This window comes from Neomonachus schauinslandi, chromosome 5 (genome assembly GCF_002201575.2).
Source record: "Neomonachus schauinslandi chromosome 5, ASM220157v2, whole genome shotgun sequence".
Taxonomy (NCBI): Eukaryota; Metazoa; Chordata; class Mammalia; order Carnivora; family Phocidae; genus Neomonachus; species Neomonachus schauinslandi.
In genome coordinates, this window is record NC_058407.1 from 102,743,378 (window position 1) to 102,763,329 (window position 19,952).

Genomic DNA, 19,952 nt, shown 5'->3' on the forward strand with positions numbered 1-19,952 from the left:
CCTCTCCCTCCTTATTTAAATATCAGTGGATTTAGATTGTTTTTTCAATGTGTTATAATCCATTACTATCAATTTTAAAAAAAGGTATGGTGCATTTGAGGGCTTTTCACCTGAGATGTATGTGACATGGAGAAGGGTTGCAGGGAGCAAGTGTCAAAACAGGGCAACCCGTCAGGGGGCAGAAATCCCGCTGGGAGGTTGCTGGCTCGGCTGGTGACAGAATCATGGGAAGTGGCCAGACTCAGGCTCCGCTTGCAAGATGGGGTCACAGAGCTTGCCGGTGGGCAAGAGAGACATGGGGGGTGAGAGAGACGTGAAGTGTAACTGCAAGGGTTGTGTCTTGAGCCAGAAACTGCAGTTGTCACTTAATAAGGGAGACGATGGGGGTAGGAGTTCTGTCATTCCACAAATCTCATGTTGTGAGCCCACTGCTAGCTGACCAAGAGAAACGCAGACTTTCCCTGGATAACTTGAGGGACATAGGGAAGCATGAGAAGAGTCCTCACTTTTAGTCAAACGCTCTGCCCCACAGCTGGCCCCTCTGACCATTGCAGCCCTCAGCCCTGCTCCACGGGCCAGCCCCTCTAGGTCACTCACTATCTGCCATCTTTCGTGCCCAACATTCTCCTCCACTGGATGACTCATTTTGTTTCTCTACCATGGCCTCCACGTTCCAGAACCCCAGACACTCTGAGGGGCTCTTCCCACATCCCCTTCCTTCTCTGCCTGCTGGCTGCTCCACTCCACCAAACCTCTGTCCAGTCTGGGGCCTCCCTGTGTGGCTCCCCATAGGCTCCCTGTCCGGGTCCCCCTAGGGACCTCTGAACAGACACCTCAGTCATGAGCCTGGTTTGAGTTATTTCCCTCAGTCCATGCACTTCATGAAAATTAAGACTTCTACCTTCTATGGCCATAAAGACTTTTCCAGAATATTCCATGACAGTTGAACACACAGAAGATTTCTAGGTGGCTCTGTGACCTTAATCTGTATGCAGACACTCTCCCCTCTGATACAGCTGAAAATTCTTGTTATAAATGTGCTCTAAAGTTACTGGTTCCTAAATACTAGTCTACTGACAAGTGTTGGAGTGGTTGCATGAAAATCAGTCAAACCCCATCTCCAGAGTTTATGATTTCGTGGTTCCAGAGTAAGGCCTGGGAATCGGTATTTAGAAAATGACCCAACTCCTCAGCTGTTTCCTCTCCAGCCAGGTGTGGGAACACTGCTTTGAATGTAAGAGGGGCAGGTATTTTAGCCCCAGAGAGGTTCTCTTACTTCTTGCGTTAAGCAAAACAAATATGACAACTCTAGCCTACGGGGTGCCAGGCAGTCCGTCACACGTACTGGGTGAGGACAAAGATGGAGAGAATGGAAGAAAAAAACTTCTGGTCTCTGTCCTCAAGAACTCAGAGCCTATTTGGGTGAGACGAGACTGTCACAAATGAAAAACACTGAAGAGCATTTATAGAACGGATACAAATAAATGTATATTAATATTCTGCAAACAGAGAAAGTGTGGCTGGCAGGCAAAATAGAGGTAGAGAAAGGCTGAATTTGTGAAGGAGAAAGGAACATTAAAGACTCCAAGCTGGCAAAAAGTTCACGTTTACCTCCGAACTGTTGGCCCATCTGCTTCTTTCAACTAATATGGAACCATTCTTTGGAGAGAAGTACAGAGGCTGGGGGTGCAGCTGTGAGGCTATAATGGGAGTGGTTTACACGTCACCCTTTTAAGCAGCAAAAACAATTCACTGTGTATATTGGTAATAAGCTGGGAATGCCTTAAGTGAAGGAAATCAAGATGGTGACCTGGAAGGCAGATAGGCCACAGATGGAGCGAAGGAAGTGAGATTTCTCTGTTGTTGCACCTGCTCCAGCTGGAGGCTGTGTTCCTTTTGCTACTACGGTGCATTTCCTTACCCTGACTGACCCAAGCCACATCCTGCGGCCATGAGCAGCCCACACCTCCCTCCTTTTCCAAGAGGAAGGCATTTTCCCCAGGCTACCATGGAGAACGTCTGTGTCTACAGTGGAGAGAGGTCTGTGACTAGCAGGACTTGGGGCCTCCTCTCCAATGCACCGCACCAATGGCCCATCTCCACCCGGGAAGACCTCTCTACCGCCTTCACAGACTCCCATCCTGTGGGTAGGATGGGTTTCCTGTAACCCAGGATTTCCCAGACATGCCTGCTTGTCAGAATCATCTGGGATGCTTGCTAAAAATACGGATTTCTGAGCCCCAAACTGCAACAATTGAATCAGAATCTCCAGAAGAGAGGCTTTATAAAAAACCAATTCTTTAGGCAGCAGGGTAAATCCGGGAAACCTCACTAAGCCTTGTACCCTCTCTTACCCATGGGTGACCAGCTGCTGCCTGGGCTGAGGGCATCATTCTTGAAGAAAAAAAAATTGTAATGTGTTTTTCTGTCTAAAGACCAATAGTGATAACAGTAAATACTAACCTTTATCAACTGTGTGCCAGGCTCTGTACTAGGGTATTTTTTTAAGAGTGGGAATTATATTTTTTCCAGTTTTATTGAGAAATAATTGGCCACACATCACTGTATAAACTTAAGGCATGCAACATGATGGTTTGCTTTACATTTATTATGAAATGATCGCCACAATAGGTTTAGTTAACATCCATTGTCTTATATAAATACAGTAAAAAGAAAGGGGAAAAATCCTTCCTTTTGATGAGAACTCTTAGGATCTAATCTGTTAATATCATAGAGCAGTGTTAACTATAGTCATCATTCTGTACATTACATCATCATGACCTATTTATCTCATAACTGGAAGTTTATACCTTTTGACGCTCTCATCCAATTCTCCCTCCTCCCACCCCCTACCTCTGGTAACCACAAATCTGATCTCTTTCTTCATGAGTTAGGTGGTTTTTTTGCTTTTTTGTTTTTGTTTTTAGGTTCCACATATAAGTGAAATCATACAGTATTTGTCTTTCTCTGTCTGACTTATTTCTCTTAGCATAATGTCCTCAAGGTCCATCCATGTTGTCATAAATGGTAGGATTTCCTCATTTTTTATGGATGAATAACATTCCAGTGTGTGTGTGGGGGGGTGTGTATTATATATACCACAAGATCTTTGTCCATTCATCCCTCGATAGACACTTGGGTTGGCTATTGTAAATAATGTTGCAAAGAACATGGGGAGTGCAGATATCTTTTTGAGTTAGTGTTTTCATTTCCTTTGGATGTATTCCCAGAATTGGAATCACTGGATCATATGGTAGTTGATTTTTAACTTTTTGAGGAACCTCTATGCTGTTTTCCATAGTGGCTGCACCAGTTTACAATCCCACCAACAGCACACCAGGGTTCCCCTTTCTCCATATCCTTGCCAACACTTGTTATCTCTTGTCTTTTTGATGATGGCCGTTCTGACAGGGGTAAGGTGATACCTTACTGTGGTTTTAATTTGCATTTCCCTAATGACTAGTGATGTTGAGCACCTTTTCAGGTACTTGATAGCTATCCATATATCTTCTTTAGAAAAATGTCTATTCAGGTCCTGTGCCAAATTTTTTTGAAACACTATACTTTTTTTAAGATTGATTAATTTATTAATTGATTTGAGAGAGAGAGAACATATGCACCCAAGTAGGGGGATGAGGGAGAGGGACAAGCAGACTCCACACTGAGCATGGAGCCCAACACAGGGCTCAATCTCATGACCCCGAGATCATGACCTGAGCTGAAGTCAAGAGTTAGACACCCAAACGACTGAGCCAACAAGGCGCCCCTGTGCCAAATTTTTTAATTGGATTATTGGGGATTTTGGTTTTTGGTTGTTGTTTTGTTTTGTTTTTGCTGTTGAGTTGTCTGAGTTCTTTCTACATTTGGATATCAACCCCTTATCAGATATATGGTTTGCAAATATTTTTTCCTGTTTCATAGGTTGTCTTTTCACTTTGATGATTTCTTTTGCTGACCAGAAGATTTTTAGTTTGATGTAATCCCACTTGTTTATTCTTTATTTTGTTGCTGGGTGGGCTGCTTTTTTTTGTCTCATGTAATCTTCCCAATAACCGAGTGAAGTAAGTGCTACTGTTATCTCTGTTTTCTCAGAGGCAAACAGAAGGGAAGTTAAGTGACTTGCCCAACTGCAGCTAGCAGCTGCAACTGGCAGAGCTAGGTTGAAACTCAGGCTTCTGACTTCTGAGCTCCATCTATTTGCCATTACACATTACTGATCCTGGGACCTTGAATTAACTAGCTCCACACTCTAATTGTGAGCTTACCAGCCCAATCCATACCACCACCACTACCCCAATGAAAGGGAAAAAGAAGGAGTTGTAATTTATCTTAAAATCTCTAGTGGGTATATGAATGAGGAGTGATGTTAAGGAAAGCATAGAAAAAGGACACTAATCTCCCTCATGCTGGTCCTCAGGTACTGGAACTCCTTAAGCAACCTGGTGGCATCCTTGCTGAATTCTGTGCGCTCCATTGCCTCCCTGCTGCTGCTCCTCTTCCTCTTCATCATCATCTTCTCTCTCCTGGGGATGCAGCTCTTTGGGGGAAAGTTCAACTTTGATGAAATGCAGACCCGGAGGAGCACATTTGATAACTTTCCCCAGTCCCTCCTCACTGTGTTTCAGGTATGGACTCTTCTCTGCTGGGATGATGAGTGGGAGGGTGTTGAGTGGCGGGGTTGGGTTGTGGGGGAGAAAAGGTGGTGGGAAGCTTCACCCTTGCACTGGGCAACCAAAGCCAGCTTAGATGAGCCATGGAGGGTCCATGCCCAGGAGAGTCTTGAGTTCTTTCTGTAGTTCCCCCTACCCTTGGTCCCCCATGGAATTCCACTGTTGGATGGACTACTGGGGAAAAAAATATAATTGAGTAGTTTAAAAACTCTTGCTTAACCATGGAACCCTTTATTCAAATAAATTCTACGTGAACACCCAAAGTACAAACAGAGGAAAGGAGACTGCCCTTGTTGGGGGAGGGAAGAGTGGTGAAGCTCTGTCTTTCTTACCTACCACGCTTGTCCCCAGAAGAAATATAACTAGCCCATCAAATTTGTCATTTCATAGATATTTTGGTGTAAAGCTAAAGTAGCACTTGTTGAAGTTTCAAAGTAGATTGATTTACAAGAAAAATAGTATGTGGATGTGGCCCAAATCTTAAAGATGGCACCCAAATGACTAATGTTGGGGAAAGCTGGAACAGCATAGTATTCTCTCAACAAACACGTTCACATTTATAAAAAGGCCCCAAGGAATGGCTAACGGCAGCCATCTTGTGCAGTCGAGTAGAAGAAAATTCCAGTCACTTCTCAAATAGTATCATGTGAGGGCCCATGCACTTTGTCTAAGGATAGGGTCAAATTTGACCAGGTGATTAGCTCAGAGCCCCTGGGAGGAGAACTGGGGCCCAAGAGGAGGGAAAGAGGTGGAAAAGAGATTTTAGACAATTCTGTTAACATAGTGGGGCAGGGCAGGGGAGTTTTGGGGTTTGCTGTTGGTCTAACGCTGTGTCCCTTATTGGTGGGAATGTGTCATTCAGATCCTGACCGGGGAGGACTGGAATTCGGTGATGTATGATGGGATCATGGCTTATGGCGGCCCCTCTTTTCCAGGGATGTTAGTCTGTATTTACTTCATCATCCTCTTCATCTGTGGAAACTGTATCCTTTGCTCCTGCCTCCCCGCCCCTGCTGCCCCACCCTCCCTCAGCCTGCAGCACGATGCCAAATACCTGTGCCCAGCAGGTCCTGACTCGGGGCTGAAAAGTGTGGCTGCCCGCCCACAGGGCCCCCAGGCAAGCAGGGGAAAGGTGTGCTCTGGGGAGAAAATGTGTCCTGTCCCAGAACCACCTTAGCCGTGGAGGCGGGTCTTGGTGAAAGCCTGGAGCTTTGGCATAGGTGGGGATGTAAGTTTATCTTCCTGAACCAGTTTGGGCTGTAGTGTTGCCCGACTCCAGGAGGCATGTTCTCATTATAGTCTAGGCGAACAACGCCCCCTGGTGTTGTGCATGGACAGACACTCAGATAGATTCCAATGTGAACACACTTAGATCTGGGCACCCTGACTGCCCTGGCCTCTGGCTGCTGGAGGTAAGAAGTGCCGTCCAGAGGAACTGAGCCGTCATCCTTGAAATGACCTTCATCTCTCCTCCCTGTTTCTGCTCAGTGCCCCTCCCTCTGAAGCCGCTCTCCAGGACTTTCGTCCCAGGCAGAGCCAGACAGGCTTCACCAAGCAGACCTGACAGGTCCTTGCTGATCCAGGCCATGGGCGGGTTTCTGGGATCTCAAGCCACAGGCAGTCTAACCCTGTGAGGGTTGTGTGCAGAGGAGATGGTAAAGTAGAAGCAGCTCTGGCCTAAGACTCGGGTTTATTTTTTTATTTTTTTTATTTTTTATTTTTTTAAGACTCGGGTTTAAGTCAGGGCTTAACGTAGTGTTAAAAGCTTGGGCATTGGTGCCCGCAGACCGGCTTCACTTTTTACCAGCTGGGTAACCTCGGCAACTAAAGGCTCTCTACCTCAGTGTCTGTAAAACGGGGTGACGAAATATCAGTGCCTACTACTTAACAGGTCCTGGTGAGGTTTAACGGGTGCTGTATGTGAAGCCCCTGCCCGCGGTGCCAGGGGCCAGGGGCAGGTGTACACTAGAACCCTTGGGCAAACCCTTCACCCCTGTGGGTTGTGGCTTCCTGGTATGTGAAATGGTGTGACTGTCCGGGGGCCTGGGAGGTGGAGGTTAGACTTAACAAACGTTAAGGCCCGTGCAGCTATACTTTCTTTTATTCTGCAGTTCTCTGACCCACGGTGTTTCTGTTCAAGGTGGGGGTGGGGGTGGGGCGGCGAGAAGGAAAGGACAAATGACCACTTCGATTCGGAGTTCCCAGGATTCGGTCAGCTTCAGCTGGACACTCCAAGGGTCTTTGTATGTGCAGGCTCACATTAAGAGTTGGCACAGACATCAGGCTGCCTCCTCAGTACCCGGTTTTAGTGAACCGCTCTTTTTTTTTTTTTTTAAGATTTTATTTATTTATTTGACAGAGAGAGACACAGCGAGAGAGGGAACACAAGCAGGGGGAGCAGGAGAGGGAGAAGCAGGCTTCCCGCAGAGCAGGGAGCCCGGCGTGGGGCTCGATCCCAGGACCCTGGGATCATGACCTGAGCCGAAGGCAGACGCTTAACGACTGAGCCACCCAGGCACCCCTAGTGAACCGCTCTTAAGAACATTCTGCATTCTGCTAGAGATAATGCTGTTTATAATGTCAATTACAGCCAGTCACCTCAGTGGGGAAACCAATAACGAAACCCAGCAATTAAGGAGCAAGGCAGGCTCACTGCCTCACTTGCTGCCCACTCCAGCCTGCAAGCTAGCCTGTTCTCAACCCCTCAGAAAACTCCCGGTAGCTAGGAGGGTGATGGGGAGGGAGAGGGGTGGAGGAGGGACACTACTAGGCTGGGAACCCTCGGGGTGAGTCACCATTGAGCTCACTCTGTGCGGAACTCTATCACTGCTTGTCCTGTACCTCCCTGGCCCCTGTGCCCATCAAAAACCCCAAGGCCAAGAGTCATTTTCTTTAAGAATGGACACAAACAGATATCCTACTGAATGTGTTCTTGGCCATTGCTGTGGACAACCTGGCTGATGCTGAGAGCCTCACATCTGCCCAAAAGGAGGAGGAAGAAGAGAAGGAGAGAAAGAAGCTGGCCAGGTAACCCCCTAAGCTTACCCAGACCCAGGGCCCCAGGGTCCCAGTTCTGGAATGCCATTCCCATTAGTGGTAAAGAGAGGCTTGGGCGCTGGCCCCTGTCAGCCATTCCTCGAGGGCACTGGGTTTGGGGCTTCCTACAGAAAGCTGGGCCTCTCTGCTAATACCTAGGCATTGCTCTAAAGTAGGGACCATCATGAATTACAGTCTCTGTGAAGGTGCTGGATTTCGCCCACCTGTCTAAGAAGTTGGAGGATGCTCTTGAGAAGGGAGGTCATGATAGGTGGTGGGAGTGACGGATGCAGAGAGGAGGAAAGCAGCCATTCAGAGAGGAAATGCAGTTCCAGCTGAGTGACTCCTTTTCACTGTTTGATAACTCATCTCCAGTGTTCAGAAAGCAAGATAAGGCCCTGCATTGTCTTCTGTCATTGTCTAAATGGGACTGTCATAGGCCACACACCTGCTGGATACTGAGCAGAGTTTTCCAGGAACCAATCCTGAATCAGATCCAGAAACTTACTCTGATTCAGACAAGGACTGGAGCAGCTAAGAACCTGAAAGAGGCCAACTGAGTACCAGACAGAGCAAGGTGTGGCCAGGCCAGGCATTGTGGGCCCACCCCAATGGCATCTGGGATTGAGTGACACATGCCATGTGCCCTGGGTGAAGGAAGATGGACGTAGGCACAGGGAGTCTGCTCCCACGGTCCCCAGCAGACCACAGGGTAGTCTGTGTCTTCATGTTTCCTATTATTCAGTAAACATTCCTTTAATTTTTCCTCCTGCTGACCGGCCAGGACTGCCAGCCCAGAGAAGAAACAAGAGGTGGTAGAGAAGCCAGCGGTGGAGGAGACCAAGGAGGAGAAAATTGAACTGAAATCCATTACAGCTGATGGAGAGTCCCCACCCACCACCAAGGTAAGAAGCCATCCCCTTCCAGGAGCTGGGAGGCCCATTGCTGGGGGAAGAAGGGCACAGTCTTCCCAGGCCAGGCACCCACGGAAAGGAGGGAGGAAGGAAAGAAAGAGACTCAGTGGAAGAAAGCCCAGGAGGGTGGAGCAGGAGGGCTAGCAATGTGAAGAGAAGGCCAGCTGGGTGAGTGTCAGCCTTCTGTTGATGCCTTAAAGGATATATGCAAGATAGCAAGGGTATATTTTTGAGTCAACAGCTCAGCCATTGACTATGATGCAATTTCAAGGCTACTCTAAGCCTCCCTAACTAGTGAATGTTTCTAACTGGATTCTTCCTCCTTCTCTCGTTTGGCTGCCTAGATCAACATGGATGACCTCCAGCCCAATGAAAATGAGGATAAGAGTCCCTACCCAAACCCAGAAAATACAGGTACCAATCCCACTGCCTAACCCTGAGATTGGGAGGTTGGGGGTAGAGATCCAGATTCTAAAGCCATATGGAAGTAGCTGTGTATTAGGGACTGGTGTTTCCAGGTCCCCTCTACAAGTACCTTGCACTGCGAAATGTCTTCTCTCTCCGTAGTTAGGCATTACCAGTTATCATCCGGAGAACTTTGCTCCTGGCTTCCTCATAATAACAACATAACATTAAATAAATTGTGTTTGAGCAGTCTTTTATGCCCTTTGGAAGGTGGATTCTATAGACATCTAAGGTTTTATTATATTTATGCCATAAAATCATTAACTTATATAATTTGCATGTTGCAGCATTACTCTTGCTTAATGATAATCATAAGTCCTGACTCTGTCCTGCCCTTACTCGGGTGGCAGTGCTGAGTACAAGGACTGCTGCCACCACAGATGCCCCACCTGTTGCTTTGTAAAATACTTTCATTTATTATAAAAAGAACTCTTCACAACTCAGCCTTCTTATCTTCCAATACCTAAGTTGGCAGGCAGTGTCCTTTGAGAAGGCTTACTGTCAGAGGTCCTCAGGCCTCCCTCCAGAATTCGTTTCTCTGCCTCATGAAGCTCCACATCCCATACAAGCCCCGGGCTTGCCTCCCTGTCCCTACAACTGCTGCCGTCACTCTCAGCTTCAAGCCTGCCATCAGTTGCACACAGCAAGGGACCGTTGTTTTACTGGCATTTCCTTCTCTGTGGAGGTTGAGCTATATTTGGGTTGGTAACCACGTTAAGTGGCTAAAAACCTTCTACATGTATGAGCAAAGCTAGGTTTTCCTTTTGGTCTCCCCTCCACCGGTCCTCTGCAGGCTTGTCTGCAGTGCAGGCATCTTCCATTTCCCTTGGGAAGCAGGCTCTCGGCCATCATTCCGTCCTCACTCATCTCCCACCTCCAGGGAAGGAGGATTTGGTTTGCTGGGGATTGGACCAAGGGAAGAGCAGAAAGGGTGTCTGAAGCCTGCAGTCTCTTCTGGGTGGAAATTCTTACAGGATTTCAAAGACTAGACATGTTGACCAAAGTCAATGGGAAATCCTGTCTTGGTCCTAATCACCAAATTAACTCTAACATGACATTTTGGAGATAATATGCAGGGGGAAATTGCATATAGACTGGAAACTAATGATTTTAAACAAAAACTACTTAAAATCATTAGTTTCCATTTATTTTGTTACTGCAGTGGTGTTATTATAGTTCTAGCTTATAAATGTAGACGTGTGTATGGCTGGAATCTAAAATATTTAGAAGGTGCTTTAAAATATACTCCAGCAGCTCCTGTTGAAGCTGGATATGGAGGGTCACCACACAAGTCTCTTGACTTGTGTGTATATTTTCAAAGTTTAAAAGGAAAGACAGTAATCAAAGGAATCCCCCTGGGCCCCAAGCAGAGCCAACCCCAGCTGCATACAGCACAGGGGGAGAGCACGGATAGCCCAGGCCTGCTCCTTCTACCTGGTGGTGGGGCAGCCACACCTACGACCATAGTCTCTAGTTTCATCATTCTAAATATACTAGTGCCTTTTCTCTTCTTCGTTGCCCTTTGAAATCAAAGAGAAGCAGGTCAGGGGAAAAAAAATAATGAGGACATTGTGACCATATTGGCCACTATAGAAAAGTCCCTCTGTTGACCCAGCTTTGAGGATTCTTGGAATGGTTTTGCTTTTTGACTGAAAAGCTTTTCCCACATTCTGCTGATTTGTCAGGATTCTTTAGATTTTTTAGAGTATCCCTTCCCCCGTCATGTGGTCACCCTTCTCTAGCTTCCTGCAGACCCAGCCCTTCCCGGGTTTTTCTTGGTCCCATGCATCTCGCACATCTGTGTTGAGAACTCCGGTCCATAGATAGTTGAGGCTGCCCTGCCTCAGCCCACTACCACACTCAGGCCTTCAAGGCCAACCCCCACAGCCCCCCATTTGTTCACCGTCCCTGCTTTCCATCTTCTCACCCAAGGGTGGTATGCTCTTAAAGGTGGTGGTTCCTCATGTTCCACCTTCCTCCAAGGGACCAGCCTCTGCTTCCTGGCTTCTCCTCCCCCTGCCTCTGCAGGTCACCTCCTGGACTCTAATATCAGGTGCAGCAGAAGTCCCCAAAGATTCCTCCCAGAATCACTTGGCCTGCTATCTCTGTTCTTATCAATCTCTCATTCCCACCTGCTCCTCTCTTCTGAACCAGAAAAGGCAAGGAACCTGATCTGCTATTGTCCTCCCAACCCTGCCCCTTCTGCTTTACAGCCTCTGGGCATCCCGCCTCTGCTGTGCCCACTTCACACAGATGCCCCTTGGGAGGCAGCACTGATGAGCATCGCACCTGCCCCACTTACAGCCAGAGAGAGAAGGGGTAGGGCCAGAGAATACTCTCACACCTCCTCCTGCCCCCACTTCTCACTCAGGCTTCCTCCTCTCTCCCTATGCCCGTGACCCTCCACCCCCGGCCCAGGTTGCTGTGCTTGCTTGTCCAGGTTGCACCCAAAGGTGTGTGCCGAAGCGGCTGAGTGGGGCAGGGCTCCAGCCTGCGCCCCCCTAGCCAGGGCCTCTGACCTCACAGGAACCCCCAGTGGAGGGGCAGTTTTCTGATTGGCACAAAGTGCCAACCAGCCAGCCGTGGCGTATCAATCCTTCCCTCCCCGTTGAATCCCCAAAGCTCAACAGTTGGTTGGAGCCTCCCAGCTTAGTATACACTAAATTTTAGAAATATCTACTCACCTAGGAAGGGTGCCAAGATTGTGCTTTTATTTAATGGATTCATTTATTAGAGGGAACATACAGATGATAAGAGTCACTGAGGACTTAAAATTAACAAGGACACTTGAAAAAGAAAGTGAATGACACCAGAGAATGCATAGGACAGCACTGAGTGCTGTGGGGAGGTTCCAACTGCTGTAAGGGGTTTGAGCAGGAGCAGAGCCGTGGGGTGGGGAGTGGGGGGAGAGAAAGCCAGCCTTTGCGGAGAAGAGTAGGCTGGGCTGGGCTTGGCATCTGGGGAGTGGGAGAGAACAGAAGTTATTTCAGGACCATACTATTGTCGTAGACAGGGATCTGGAAGAAACCGTGGAGGTATTCATTCACTTAATAACTACTAATGAGGGTGGGAGAATGGGGTGGCTGGGTGATGGGCATTGGGAAGGGTATGTGCTATGGTAAGCGCTATGAATTGTGTAAGACTGATGAATCACAGACCTGTACCCCTGAAACAAATAATGCATTATATGTTAATTGAAAAAAAATAACTACTAGTGAAACACCTATTGTGTGCCAGGCACTGTGGCAGGCCCCAGGGATATACCTGTAGGCAAGACAGGCAAGGTCACTGCTCTCCTGGAGCTTACATTTCAGTGGGAGACAGACAGTGAGCAAGAAAAGAGGCCAACTGAAAAGGTAACGTCAGGTAGCAGTGAGCAGCAAGGATATAATGAAGCCAAGGACTATGTGAGCAAGTTCCTCGGTGGCATGGGGCTGCTTTGGCTGTGTGGTCGGTGAAGGCCTCTTGAAGGAGGTGGCATTCAGGCTGAAACCTGAATGAGGCAGAGGAACTAGACATATGGAAATCAGAGGAAAACTCTTTCTAGATGGAGGGCTAGCAAATGCAGAATCTCTTGGGCAGACTGGTCTGTGGAGGAATCCGAAGAGGCCAATGTGCATGGAGCAAAGAGAACAAAGGGGAAAGGTAGTGGGTGAGACAGGGACTAGGCAGGAACCGGTGGGGCAGGGCCTCTGAGGCCACCTGAAAGGTTCGGATAGTTGAAGACTCACCGGAGGTTCTCAGGCAGAGGAAGATAAGATCTGGTATCTGAATTACCTTTAGCAAACTGTGCTGCATGGAAACAGGGCAGTAGATGGTCAAGAGTAAAACTGGAGGCAGTGAGGACGTTAAGTAGTGGTCCCGTGAGAGGCGGTGGCCGCTTGGGCCAGAACGATGATGCTGGAGATACGGAGAAGTGGCGGAACTTGGGGTGCATTTTGCAGGACTTGCTAGTGGCCTAGAAGTCAGAGAGAGAAAATGAGCAATGGGAGGAGATGAGGTTTTGGAGCTGAGCCAGCAGAGAACATGCCCGATGCAGAAGCAGGTGCATCCTCAGCCTTCTGTTTCTGGACACCACCCACACAGCTCGCTTCCAGGGGGGCGTGGCCTTGCCAATCATGCCAGTGAACTCTGGGGTCACACTAAAAACTGTAAGTCCCTTGAGGGCAAGAACCACAGCTTTGTGTTCAGTATGCTGTAGGCACTAAATGTTAGAAATAATATTTTTATCTGAATTGGCCATGAGCAAAATCACAGAGGTGAAAATGAGTATCAAATGGGGTGGGGGCAAGGATCACCAAGGATCAAGTGTCGGGCATTCAGCTACCCCGGAGTTTTACCTTTGAGCACTGGCACCTGCCATCTGGAAAGCAAGTCCACAGTGCGCTTCTCCACACCTCTGAGAACGGAGATGAGAAAATAAAGATCCCCAAGGGAGTCCACTGGCATCTGGGAGCGGGAGTGTAGGTAGTTCTGTTGCCAACCCCATAAACAGAACTTTACCTGACTTTTCCTACTCTGCCAACCTCGCTCCTTATCCATAATACATGCAAAGCATCACAGCTGTCAGATTTCTGGCCTTTTACAAATTTGGGTTTGTCCTTTAGAAGTGGTTTCCTCTTAAACATTATGCGTGGAATTCAGCTGCTCTGTGTCTGAACCGACTGACTTGCTTCTCCCTAGCAATGGAAATCAGGGTAGAGCTTCAAAACAGCGAGGCAGGCTATTGTAGATGAAAGAGCATGAAAAAACTCTTCGCCAGGAACTCGGAAAACCACAAAGTTAGGAAATATGTTTTTCTATAAACACGAATGATTAAAGTAAGCATTAAATTACCTATTACCAAATTATCATGAATAAGAAATTGTTGGGTCATTTAGAGCAAACCTGAAAAGAATACAAACAAGTTGGGCAGGAATTTAAGAGCCTTCTCAGTGAAATTTCATTTGTAAAGATTTCGATTTAGGCCAACTCCAGTTTTATTTATTTTGTTTTACTAGGAGACTCTGCCTTTCTTCTACCTACCAAGTTTTGGTTAGAAGGCTCCAACCCTTGGCCTGTACACAATTTTTCATCTCACAGCTCTCTTCTGCTAAAAATATTAATTGCTTTGTTGGTCAGCTCTAATTACTCCAGGGGAAAAAAAACTGATTTATGCCTATATTCTGCTGGTTCTCCAAAAAAACCTTGGGGCCCTAAATGCTTCTTGCTTGATAAAGAACCACCTTCTGTGCCAAGCATTTTTTTTTTCTCTGCACCACCTGGCTTCATTTTAACCAGAAGAAGAGAGAGCATGCAGAGACATGGCTGGTCCATAAGATAAACTTCTCATAACTATCTTTCCAACAGCTGAGTCTCCACCTGACCTTCTTTTACAAAGTCCTCTTCCTTATAAAGCAAATGTTAGTGTGAACGTGTAATCATCATCAAAAACTAAGGGCAACTACGTGCTGGGCATAGTGTCTCTCTCTATAGTGTCTCTCTCAGAGATGGAACAGATAGATACATGTAAAATCAGGCATTCGAGCTATTTTGTCCTAGGTGCCAAGTGAATGCAGGAGGCCGACAGGGCTCTGGAATCACAGGAAGGTCATTCTGGAGAGCTCAGGTACTCATGAGAGCCATGTGAATGATACTGTCTGACATGGGAGTCCTTCTAGCTCTGCAGAGAGGGAGATGAGAGCAGTTCAAATAAGGAGACGGAGTGAGGGAGGGAAAGGAGAAAGCACATGGCGAGTGTATTCATTTCCTGGGGCTCTCATAACAAATAACCATGAACTTGGTGGCTTTAAACAGCAAACATTTATTTTCTCACGGTTCTGGAGCCTACAAGTCTGAACTCAGGTGTTGGCAGGACCATCCCCCGTCTCAAGGTTCCAGGGAGGATCCTCTCTCGCCTCTTCCCCATCTCTGCTGATGGCCAGCTGTCCTTGGCGCTCCTTGCCTGTCAGCCTCATCACTCCCGTCTGCCTCTGTCTTCACATATGTGTCTCTGTGTCTCCTTATAAGGACAGCAGTCCTTGGATTTAGGGCCCACCCTACTCCAATATGACTTCATCATGACTCTACATCTGCAAAGACACTGTTTCCAGAGTAAGGTCACATTCTGAGGTTCTGGCTAGGCATGAGTTTGTGGGGGACATGATTCAACCCACTACCATGAGCCTTCAGAAAACAGGCTGATGTGAGTGGAAAGTCTGTCAGGGAATAAGAGCAGGCAGAGGTCAGACTGAGAAAGATGTTAAGCACTACCTTATAGGCTATGAGTCTTTCCTGTGGGTAGAGATCGTAACAACAGCTAACGTTTATATGGCACTTGCATGTGCCAGGCACCACTCTGACGTAGGTATGTACTATTATCCCATTTACAAATGGGGAAACTGAGACACAGAGAGACTAAATGCCAAAAAGAAACAGAGCCAAGATTTGGGTCAAGGCATTGGCTGGAGAACCCATGCTCTTACTCCCATTCCCCTTCTAAACATTTTTAAATACATTTGATCAGAACAGGATATGTAGTCGTTTCCTACCATGGGTAATGACCTCGCAAGCAAAGTAAGCCATTTCCTTTTGGTCCACAGTGAATGTGGCCACTAGCCTGGAGAACAAAGGGGCTTCTTTAACTGGTGCTAATGTCTAGACTTTTGAATGAAGTGCTTGTTGTGGTCAGCATCGTTGCCCTTTTATCCCTACAGCACATGAGTTTTTGGTATTTTTCAGGAATGGGAGTGTTAATTTTAAACTCCTAGAACCTTCAAGGATGGGGTTGCTTGCAAGTCAACTGAGCTGTACCCATGCCCCTACCTGCAGCCTAGATGGAAAAGACACCTGGCAATGCCCTAGTCTTACCTGATCACCTTTCCTAGTGCCTTACAACTAGGATAACCAACCATCCAAATCCACATGGGACTGAGGAGCCTCCTGGGATGTGGGAATCTCAGTTTAGAAACCAGGACAGTTCTTGGCAAACTGGGATTGACTAGTCACCCTACTTACAACCCCCCTTGTGTGCTGCCAGAAAAGTCTCTCTAACAAAGATTCCAGCACTCACAGGGAGAGAGCTGAGTGTCTCAGTTGATACCTCTCATTTTCAGAGACGCAAATGATGTCTTGATTTTGGGCGGTAGGAAAGTATCTGGAAGAAGGCAGCATAGTGGTAAAACCTCGTGGGAGTAGTGGAGTTATTTAGAACGGTGCTTTTTTTCCTACAGGAGAAGAGGATGAGGAGGAGCCTGAGATGCCTGTGGGCCCCCGCCCACGACCACTCTCTGAGCTGCACCTTAAGGAAAAGGCAGTGCCCATGCCAGAAGCCAGTGCGTTTTTCATCTTCAGCCCCAACAACAGGTGTGCGAGAATGGTGGGGAAGGTGGGACTCTGCTCTCTCCAAGCCACATGCGCAGCAGATGCCAGCATCCTCCGACCTCTAGTGGAGCCTGGGACTCTGCCAACCCCCCACAACTTGTGTAAACAGTACCCTGGATTCCAAATCAGGAGACCTGTGTCTGTTTTTCCCTCCATTTTTTTGACACATGTAAACTCTATTTCTAGTCTTTTGGTGATTACCTTTGGTAATTTACTAAGTCTATTTAACTTAACGAAGTCTAAAATAAAGCAGTATCCTAGACCTCCTCCTGCAAAATAGAAGGAACTTATACTACTTTAACTCCTCTCAGCCCTCCTAACTTATATGTTGTTGCTTAGTATTTTTAGTCCTAACTATTTTTAACTTAACAAGTTAGACATTATCATCATTATCATTATCATTCTATAGACAATGTAGATTTGGATGTACATACAACTTGCCATTTTACTTGTTCACCATTTTTTCATGCATCTGAGTCCCTCCTTCTGCAATCATTTTCTTTCTTCCTAAGCACATTTTTTTAGAAGCCCCTAGTATTCCTTTACAGTAAAGTTATTTGGCCTCTGTTTATCTCTGTTTTCATTTCTCGTTCTTGGAAAATAGTTTTGCTATGTATACAATTTTAGGTCAATAGAATTTGTCTCACAGTGTGTTAAACATATTATTATAGTGTATCATTCCTACTCTCATTCCTTTGTAGGTAATCTGCTTTTTATCTCTAGCTGCTCTGAACATCTTCTGTTGCCTTGATATTGTTTGGATTTACTACCATGTATCTAAATATGGATTTCTTTCCATTTATCCTGCCTGGGATGTTGTGGATTTGTATTTTTCTCCAGTTCTTGAACAACATTAAAAATTAGAATAAGAATTTCTAAGTCTTGAAAAGTTGCAGCCATAATCTCTTTCTCTCTATTCTTTTCTTCTGGCACTCCAATTAGACATAGGTTAGACCTTCTCATTCTGTCCTCCTATCTCTTACTGTGTCTTGCAAATCTTTTACCTCTTTATCTCTCTTTTCGTATTCAGGGTAATTTCTTCAGATATAGCTTCCAATTTCTTCATTCTCTTTTCAACTTTGTCTATGTTACTGTTTAAACCAATTTTTAAATCAACTTAATTCTTTTTTCATTTCAAACAATTCCATTTGCTGATTGATTTTTCCAGATCCATCTGTCTATATCTAATACTTCCCTTGTTGATTCATCATCTTTGTGCTCAAGTCCTTTATTCTGTGAAATATTCGAAATATAGTTGTTCTACATTCTCTATCTGATGTGTCCAGTATACACAGTCTTTGGGAGGGGGTTCTAAATCACTTGTTTGTAGTTTCTTCTGATTTCCCATCTTAGCGGCTCATCCTCTTGTGTGCTTAATCTTTGATTATGACCTCAATACATTATCTTAGTTGGTGAGATCCCTGTGGACCTAAATTAAGATTGGGAAGCTTTCTTCCAGATGCTTCTTAAGCGTGTTGGCTCAGCCTGAGAGTCCCAAGCTTCTGTGCCCCACCTCGAGTCTGGCTTGAAATGCAGTTTCCTGATAGCAGGGCTACCACTGGCGTCTATCCTCAGGCAACTCTGCCCTTCCTGGCTACCTATCACACAGACCCTGGCTCAGTGGGTTTGTTTATTTGTTTGAAAGGGATAATCATTGCAGACCTCTTAACTCTAATGAAGCCAGAATTGTCTCAAAGGGTTTGTCCTTTCCAGGATTTGCTGCTTCTGCAGCACTAGGGTCTCTCAGAGCATTTAGTCAATCACAATGCTGCGAGCAGAAGTCTGAAACTGGATTCAAGTCCTAACCACCCCCCCACCCCCCCCACCCCCAGCCAAGCACACACAACACTTTACAAGCTGTCTTTCTGGGCCGGCTCTCCTTCTCGGGTTTCAGTGTTTTTATCTATAAAATGAAGATACTAACACCCATATCCCATTCCTAGGCTGCCAGTATGAGATACTATATAAGACACACTTGGCATTCAAGGATCTAGCAATTGTGACACCGTCAATGAGTGCCCAGAGGTCCATGCGTGTAGTTCCTTGTAATTATGCTGAGGTGTGGAATTTAATTGCATGCCTTGAAGCTATTACACAGGAGCCAATTGCCTAGCCAGAGTGTAAGCTGAGCTGGCCTCTCACCATCCACGTCTCTGGGTAGCTCTGTCATTCCCTATACATAAATATATGAAGCTCTTATGAAATGATTTTTTAATGATGGGAAAAAGAAGTCCCCCCCAAAGAGCCAGCTGTTAATATCACAGAAGTATATGAAAATTTGGGGATTCCCAAAGGTCTCAGATGTAACCCTCCAAAATGTCAAAAGCTAACTGCCTGTGAAAGTGCAAAATTCTGTGCAGATGTGCCTCACAGTGGTGGCACGGAGGGGGGTGGGGTGGGATGTGGTTGTCATTACCCAGCAGCCGTAAGACCTCAGTTGAAGAGCCCACCCCCAAACGAACAAGCACCTTTCACAAGTTGAGTGAAGGAGTGTCGAGCTCCAGGGACCTGGGAGCTGCTTCCCTTGCCTACCTGACGTGCTTCTGTCCTTCTCTCCTCCCCACACAGATTTCGCCTCCAGTGTCACCGCATCGTCAATGACACGATCTTCACCAACCTGATCCTCTTCTTCATTCTGCTCAGCAGCATTTCCCTGGCAGCTGAGGACCCCGTCCAGCACACCTCCTTCAGGAACCATGTATGCATTCCCTTTTGTCCCCTGCACCCCTTCCTCCCAGGAATGGGACTGGGCCCTCAATCAGGAGCCCAATTCCAAATATTATAATCAGATGCACAATAAACTTTCTTTAAGAGATTAGGGTTTTGGTAGAAACCATCCGAAACAAATAAGAGAACATGTACCCAAATGCTTCAGGCTGGCCTGATTGGCAAAGTTCAGGACTCTCATTGCCCTGTGGATGTTTCCCTGAAGGCTCTGGTTCCTTGCATACTTAGTAAAAAAAAAAAAAGAAGAAAGAAAGAAAGAAAGAAAGAAAAAGTAGCCACTGACTTCCTGCCTTGCTCCTAATAAACTCTGACCAGTCCCAATCACTGGGAAGATGAGGGGAGCATTGTCAAACAGGTGCCAATGGTGAGGCTGACCTTATATAAAGGAGAGCTTCAATGACCTTGTGTAGAGTAGAAAACTAAATTTGGAGACCCAGCCAAGGCTCTGGTGAACAACATTAAAGGCTAGAGTAAGAATTGTTATATCTCAAAGCCTCAAAACTTTGTCAAATTCCAACCAGGTAGGCATGAAGAGAGGAGTCCACCAACCTAAAGCCATACCCATGCCAAACGATTTGGTGGTCCTGCAGCCTGCTTGGTCCAGAGTTTTCTTAGAAAGGTGTTGGCCCTAGCTCTGATCCATCACCTGAAATATAATAGAGGATGAAACCATGCAGCCTGTCCCAAGCCTGGGCAGTCCTCACCTGGAGGATACTCCCTCCCATGCCCCAAAGAACACAACACCAGGATTTCCACCAACATGAGAAGCTAGCTGAGT

The 19,952-nt window shown here is 46.6% G+C and overlaps 1 protein-coding gene across 12 annotated transcripts in view; it reads left to right on the top strand.

Annotated features, from left to right (window-relative positions):
* CACNA1C (calcium voltage-gated channel subunit alpha1 C) overlaps positions 1-19,952 on the top strand; it is a 643,199-nt gene that overhangs the window by 514,139 nt on the left and 109,108 nt on the right. For all 12 annotated transcript variants that reach the window (XM_021690729.1, XM_021690726.2, XM_021690718.2 and 9 more), the window contains exons 14-20: positions 4,418-4,625; positions 5,533-5,653; positions 7,583-7,697; positions 8,491-8,611; positions 8,965-9,034; positions 16,297-16,429; positions 19,016-19,145. In XM_021690729.1, coding sequence (XP_021546404.1) covers positions 4,418-4,625; positions 5,533-5,653; positions 7,583-7,697; positions 8,491-8,611; positions 8,965-9,034; positions 16,297-16,429; positions 19,016-19,145 — 898 coding nt within the window. The remainder of the gene's footprint in view (positions 1-4,417; positions 4,626-5,532; positions 5,654-7,582; positions 7,698-8,490; positions 8,612-8,964; positions 9,035-16,296; positions 16,430-19,015; positions 19,146-19,952) is intronic.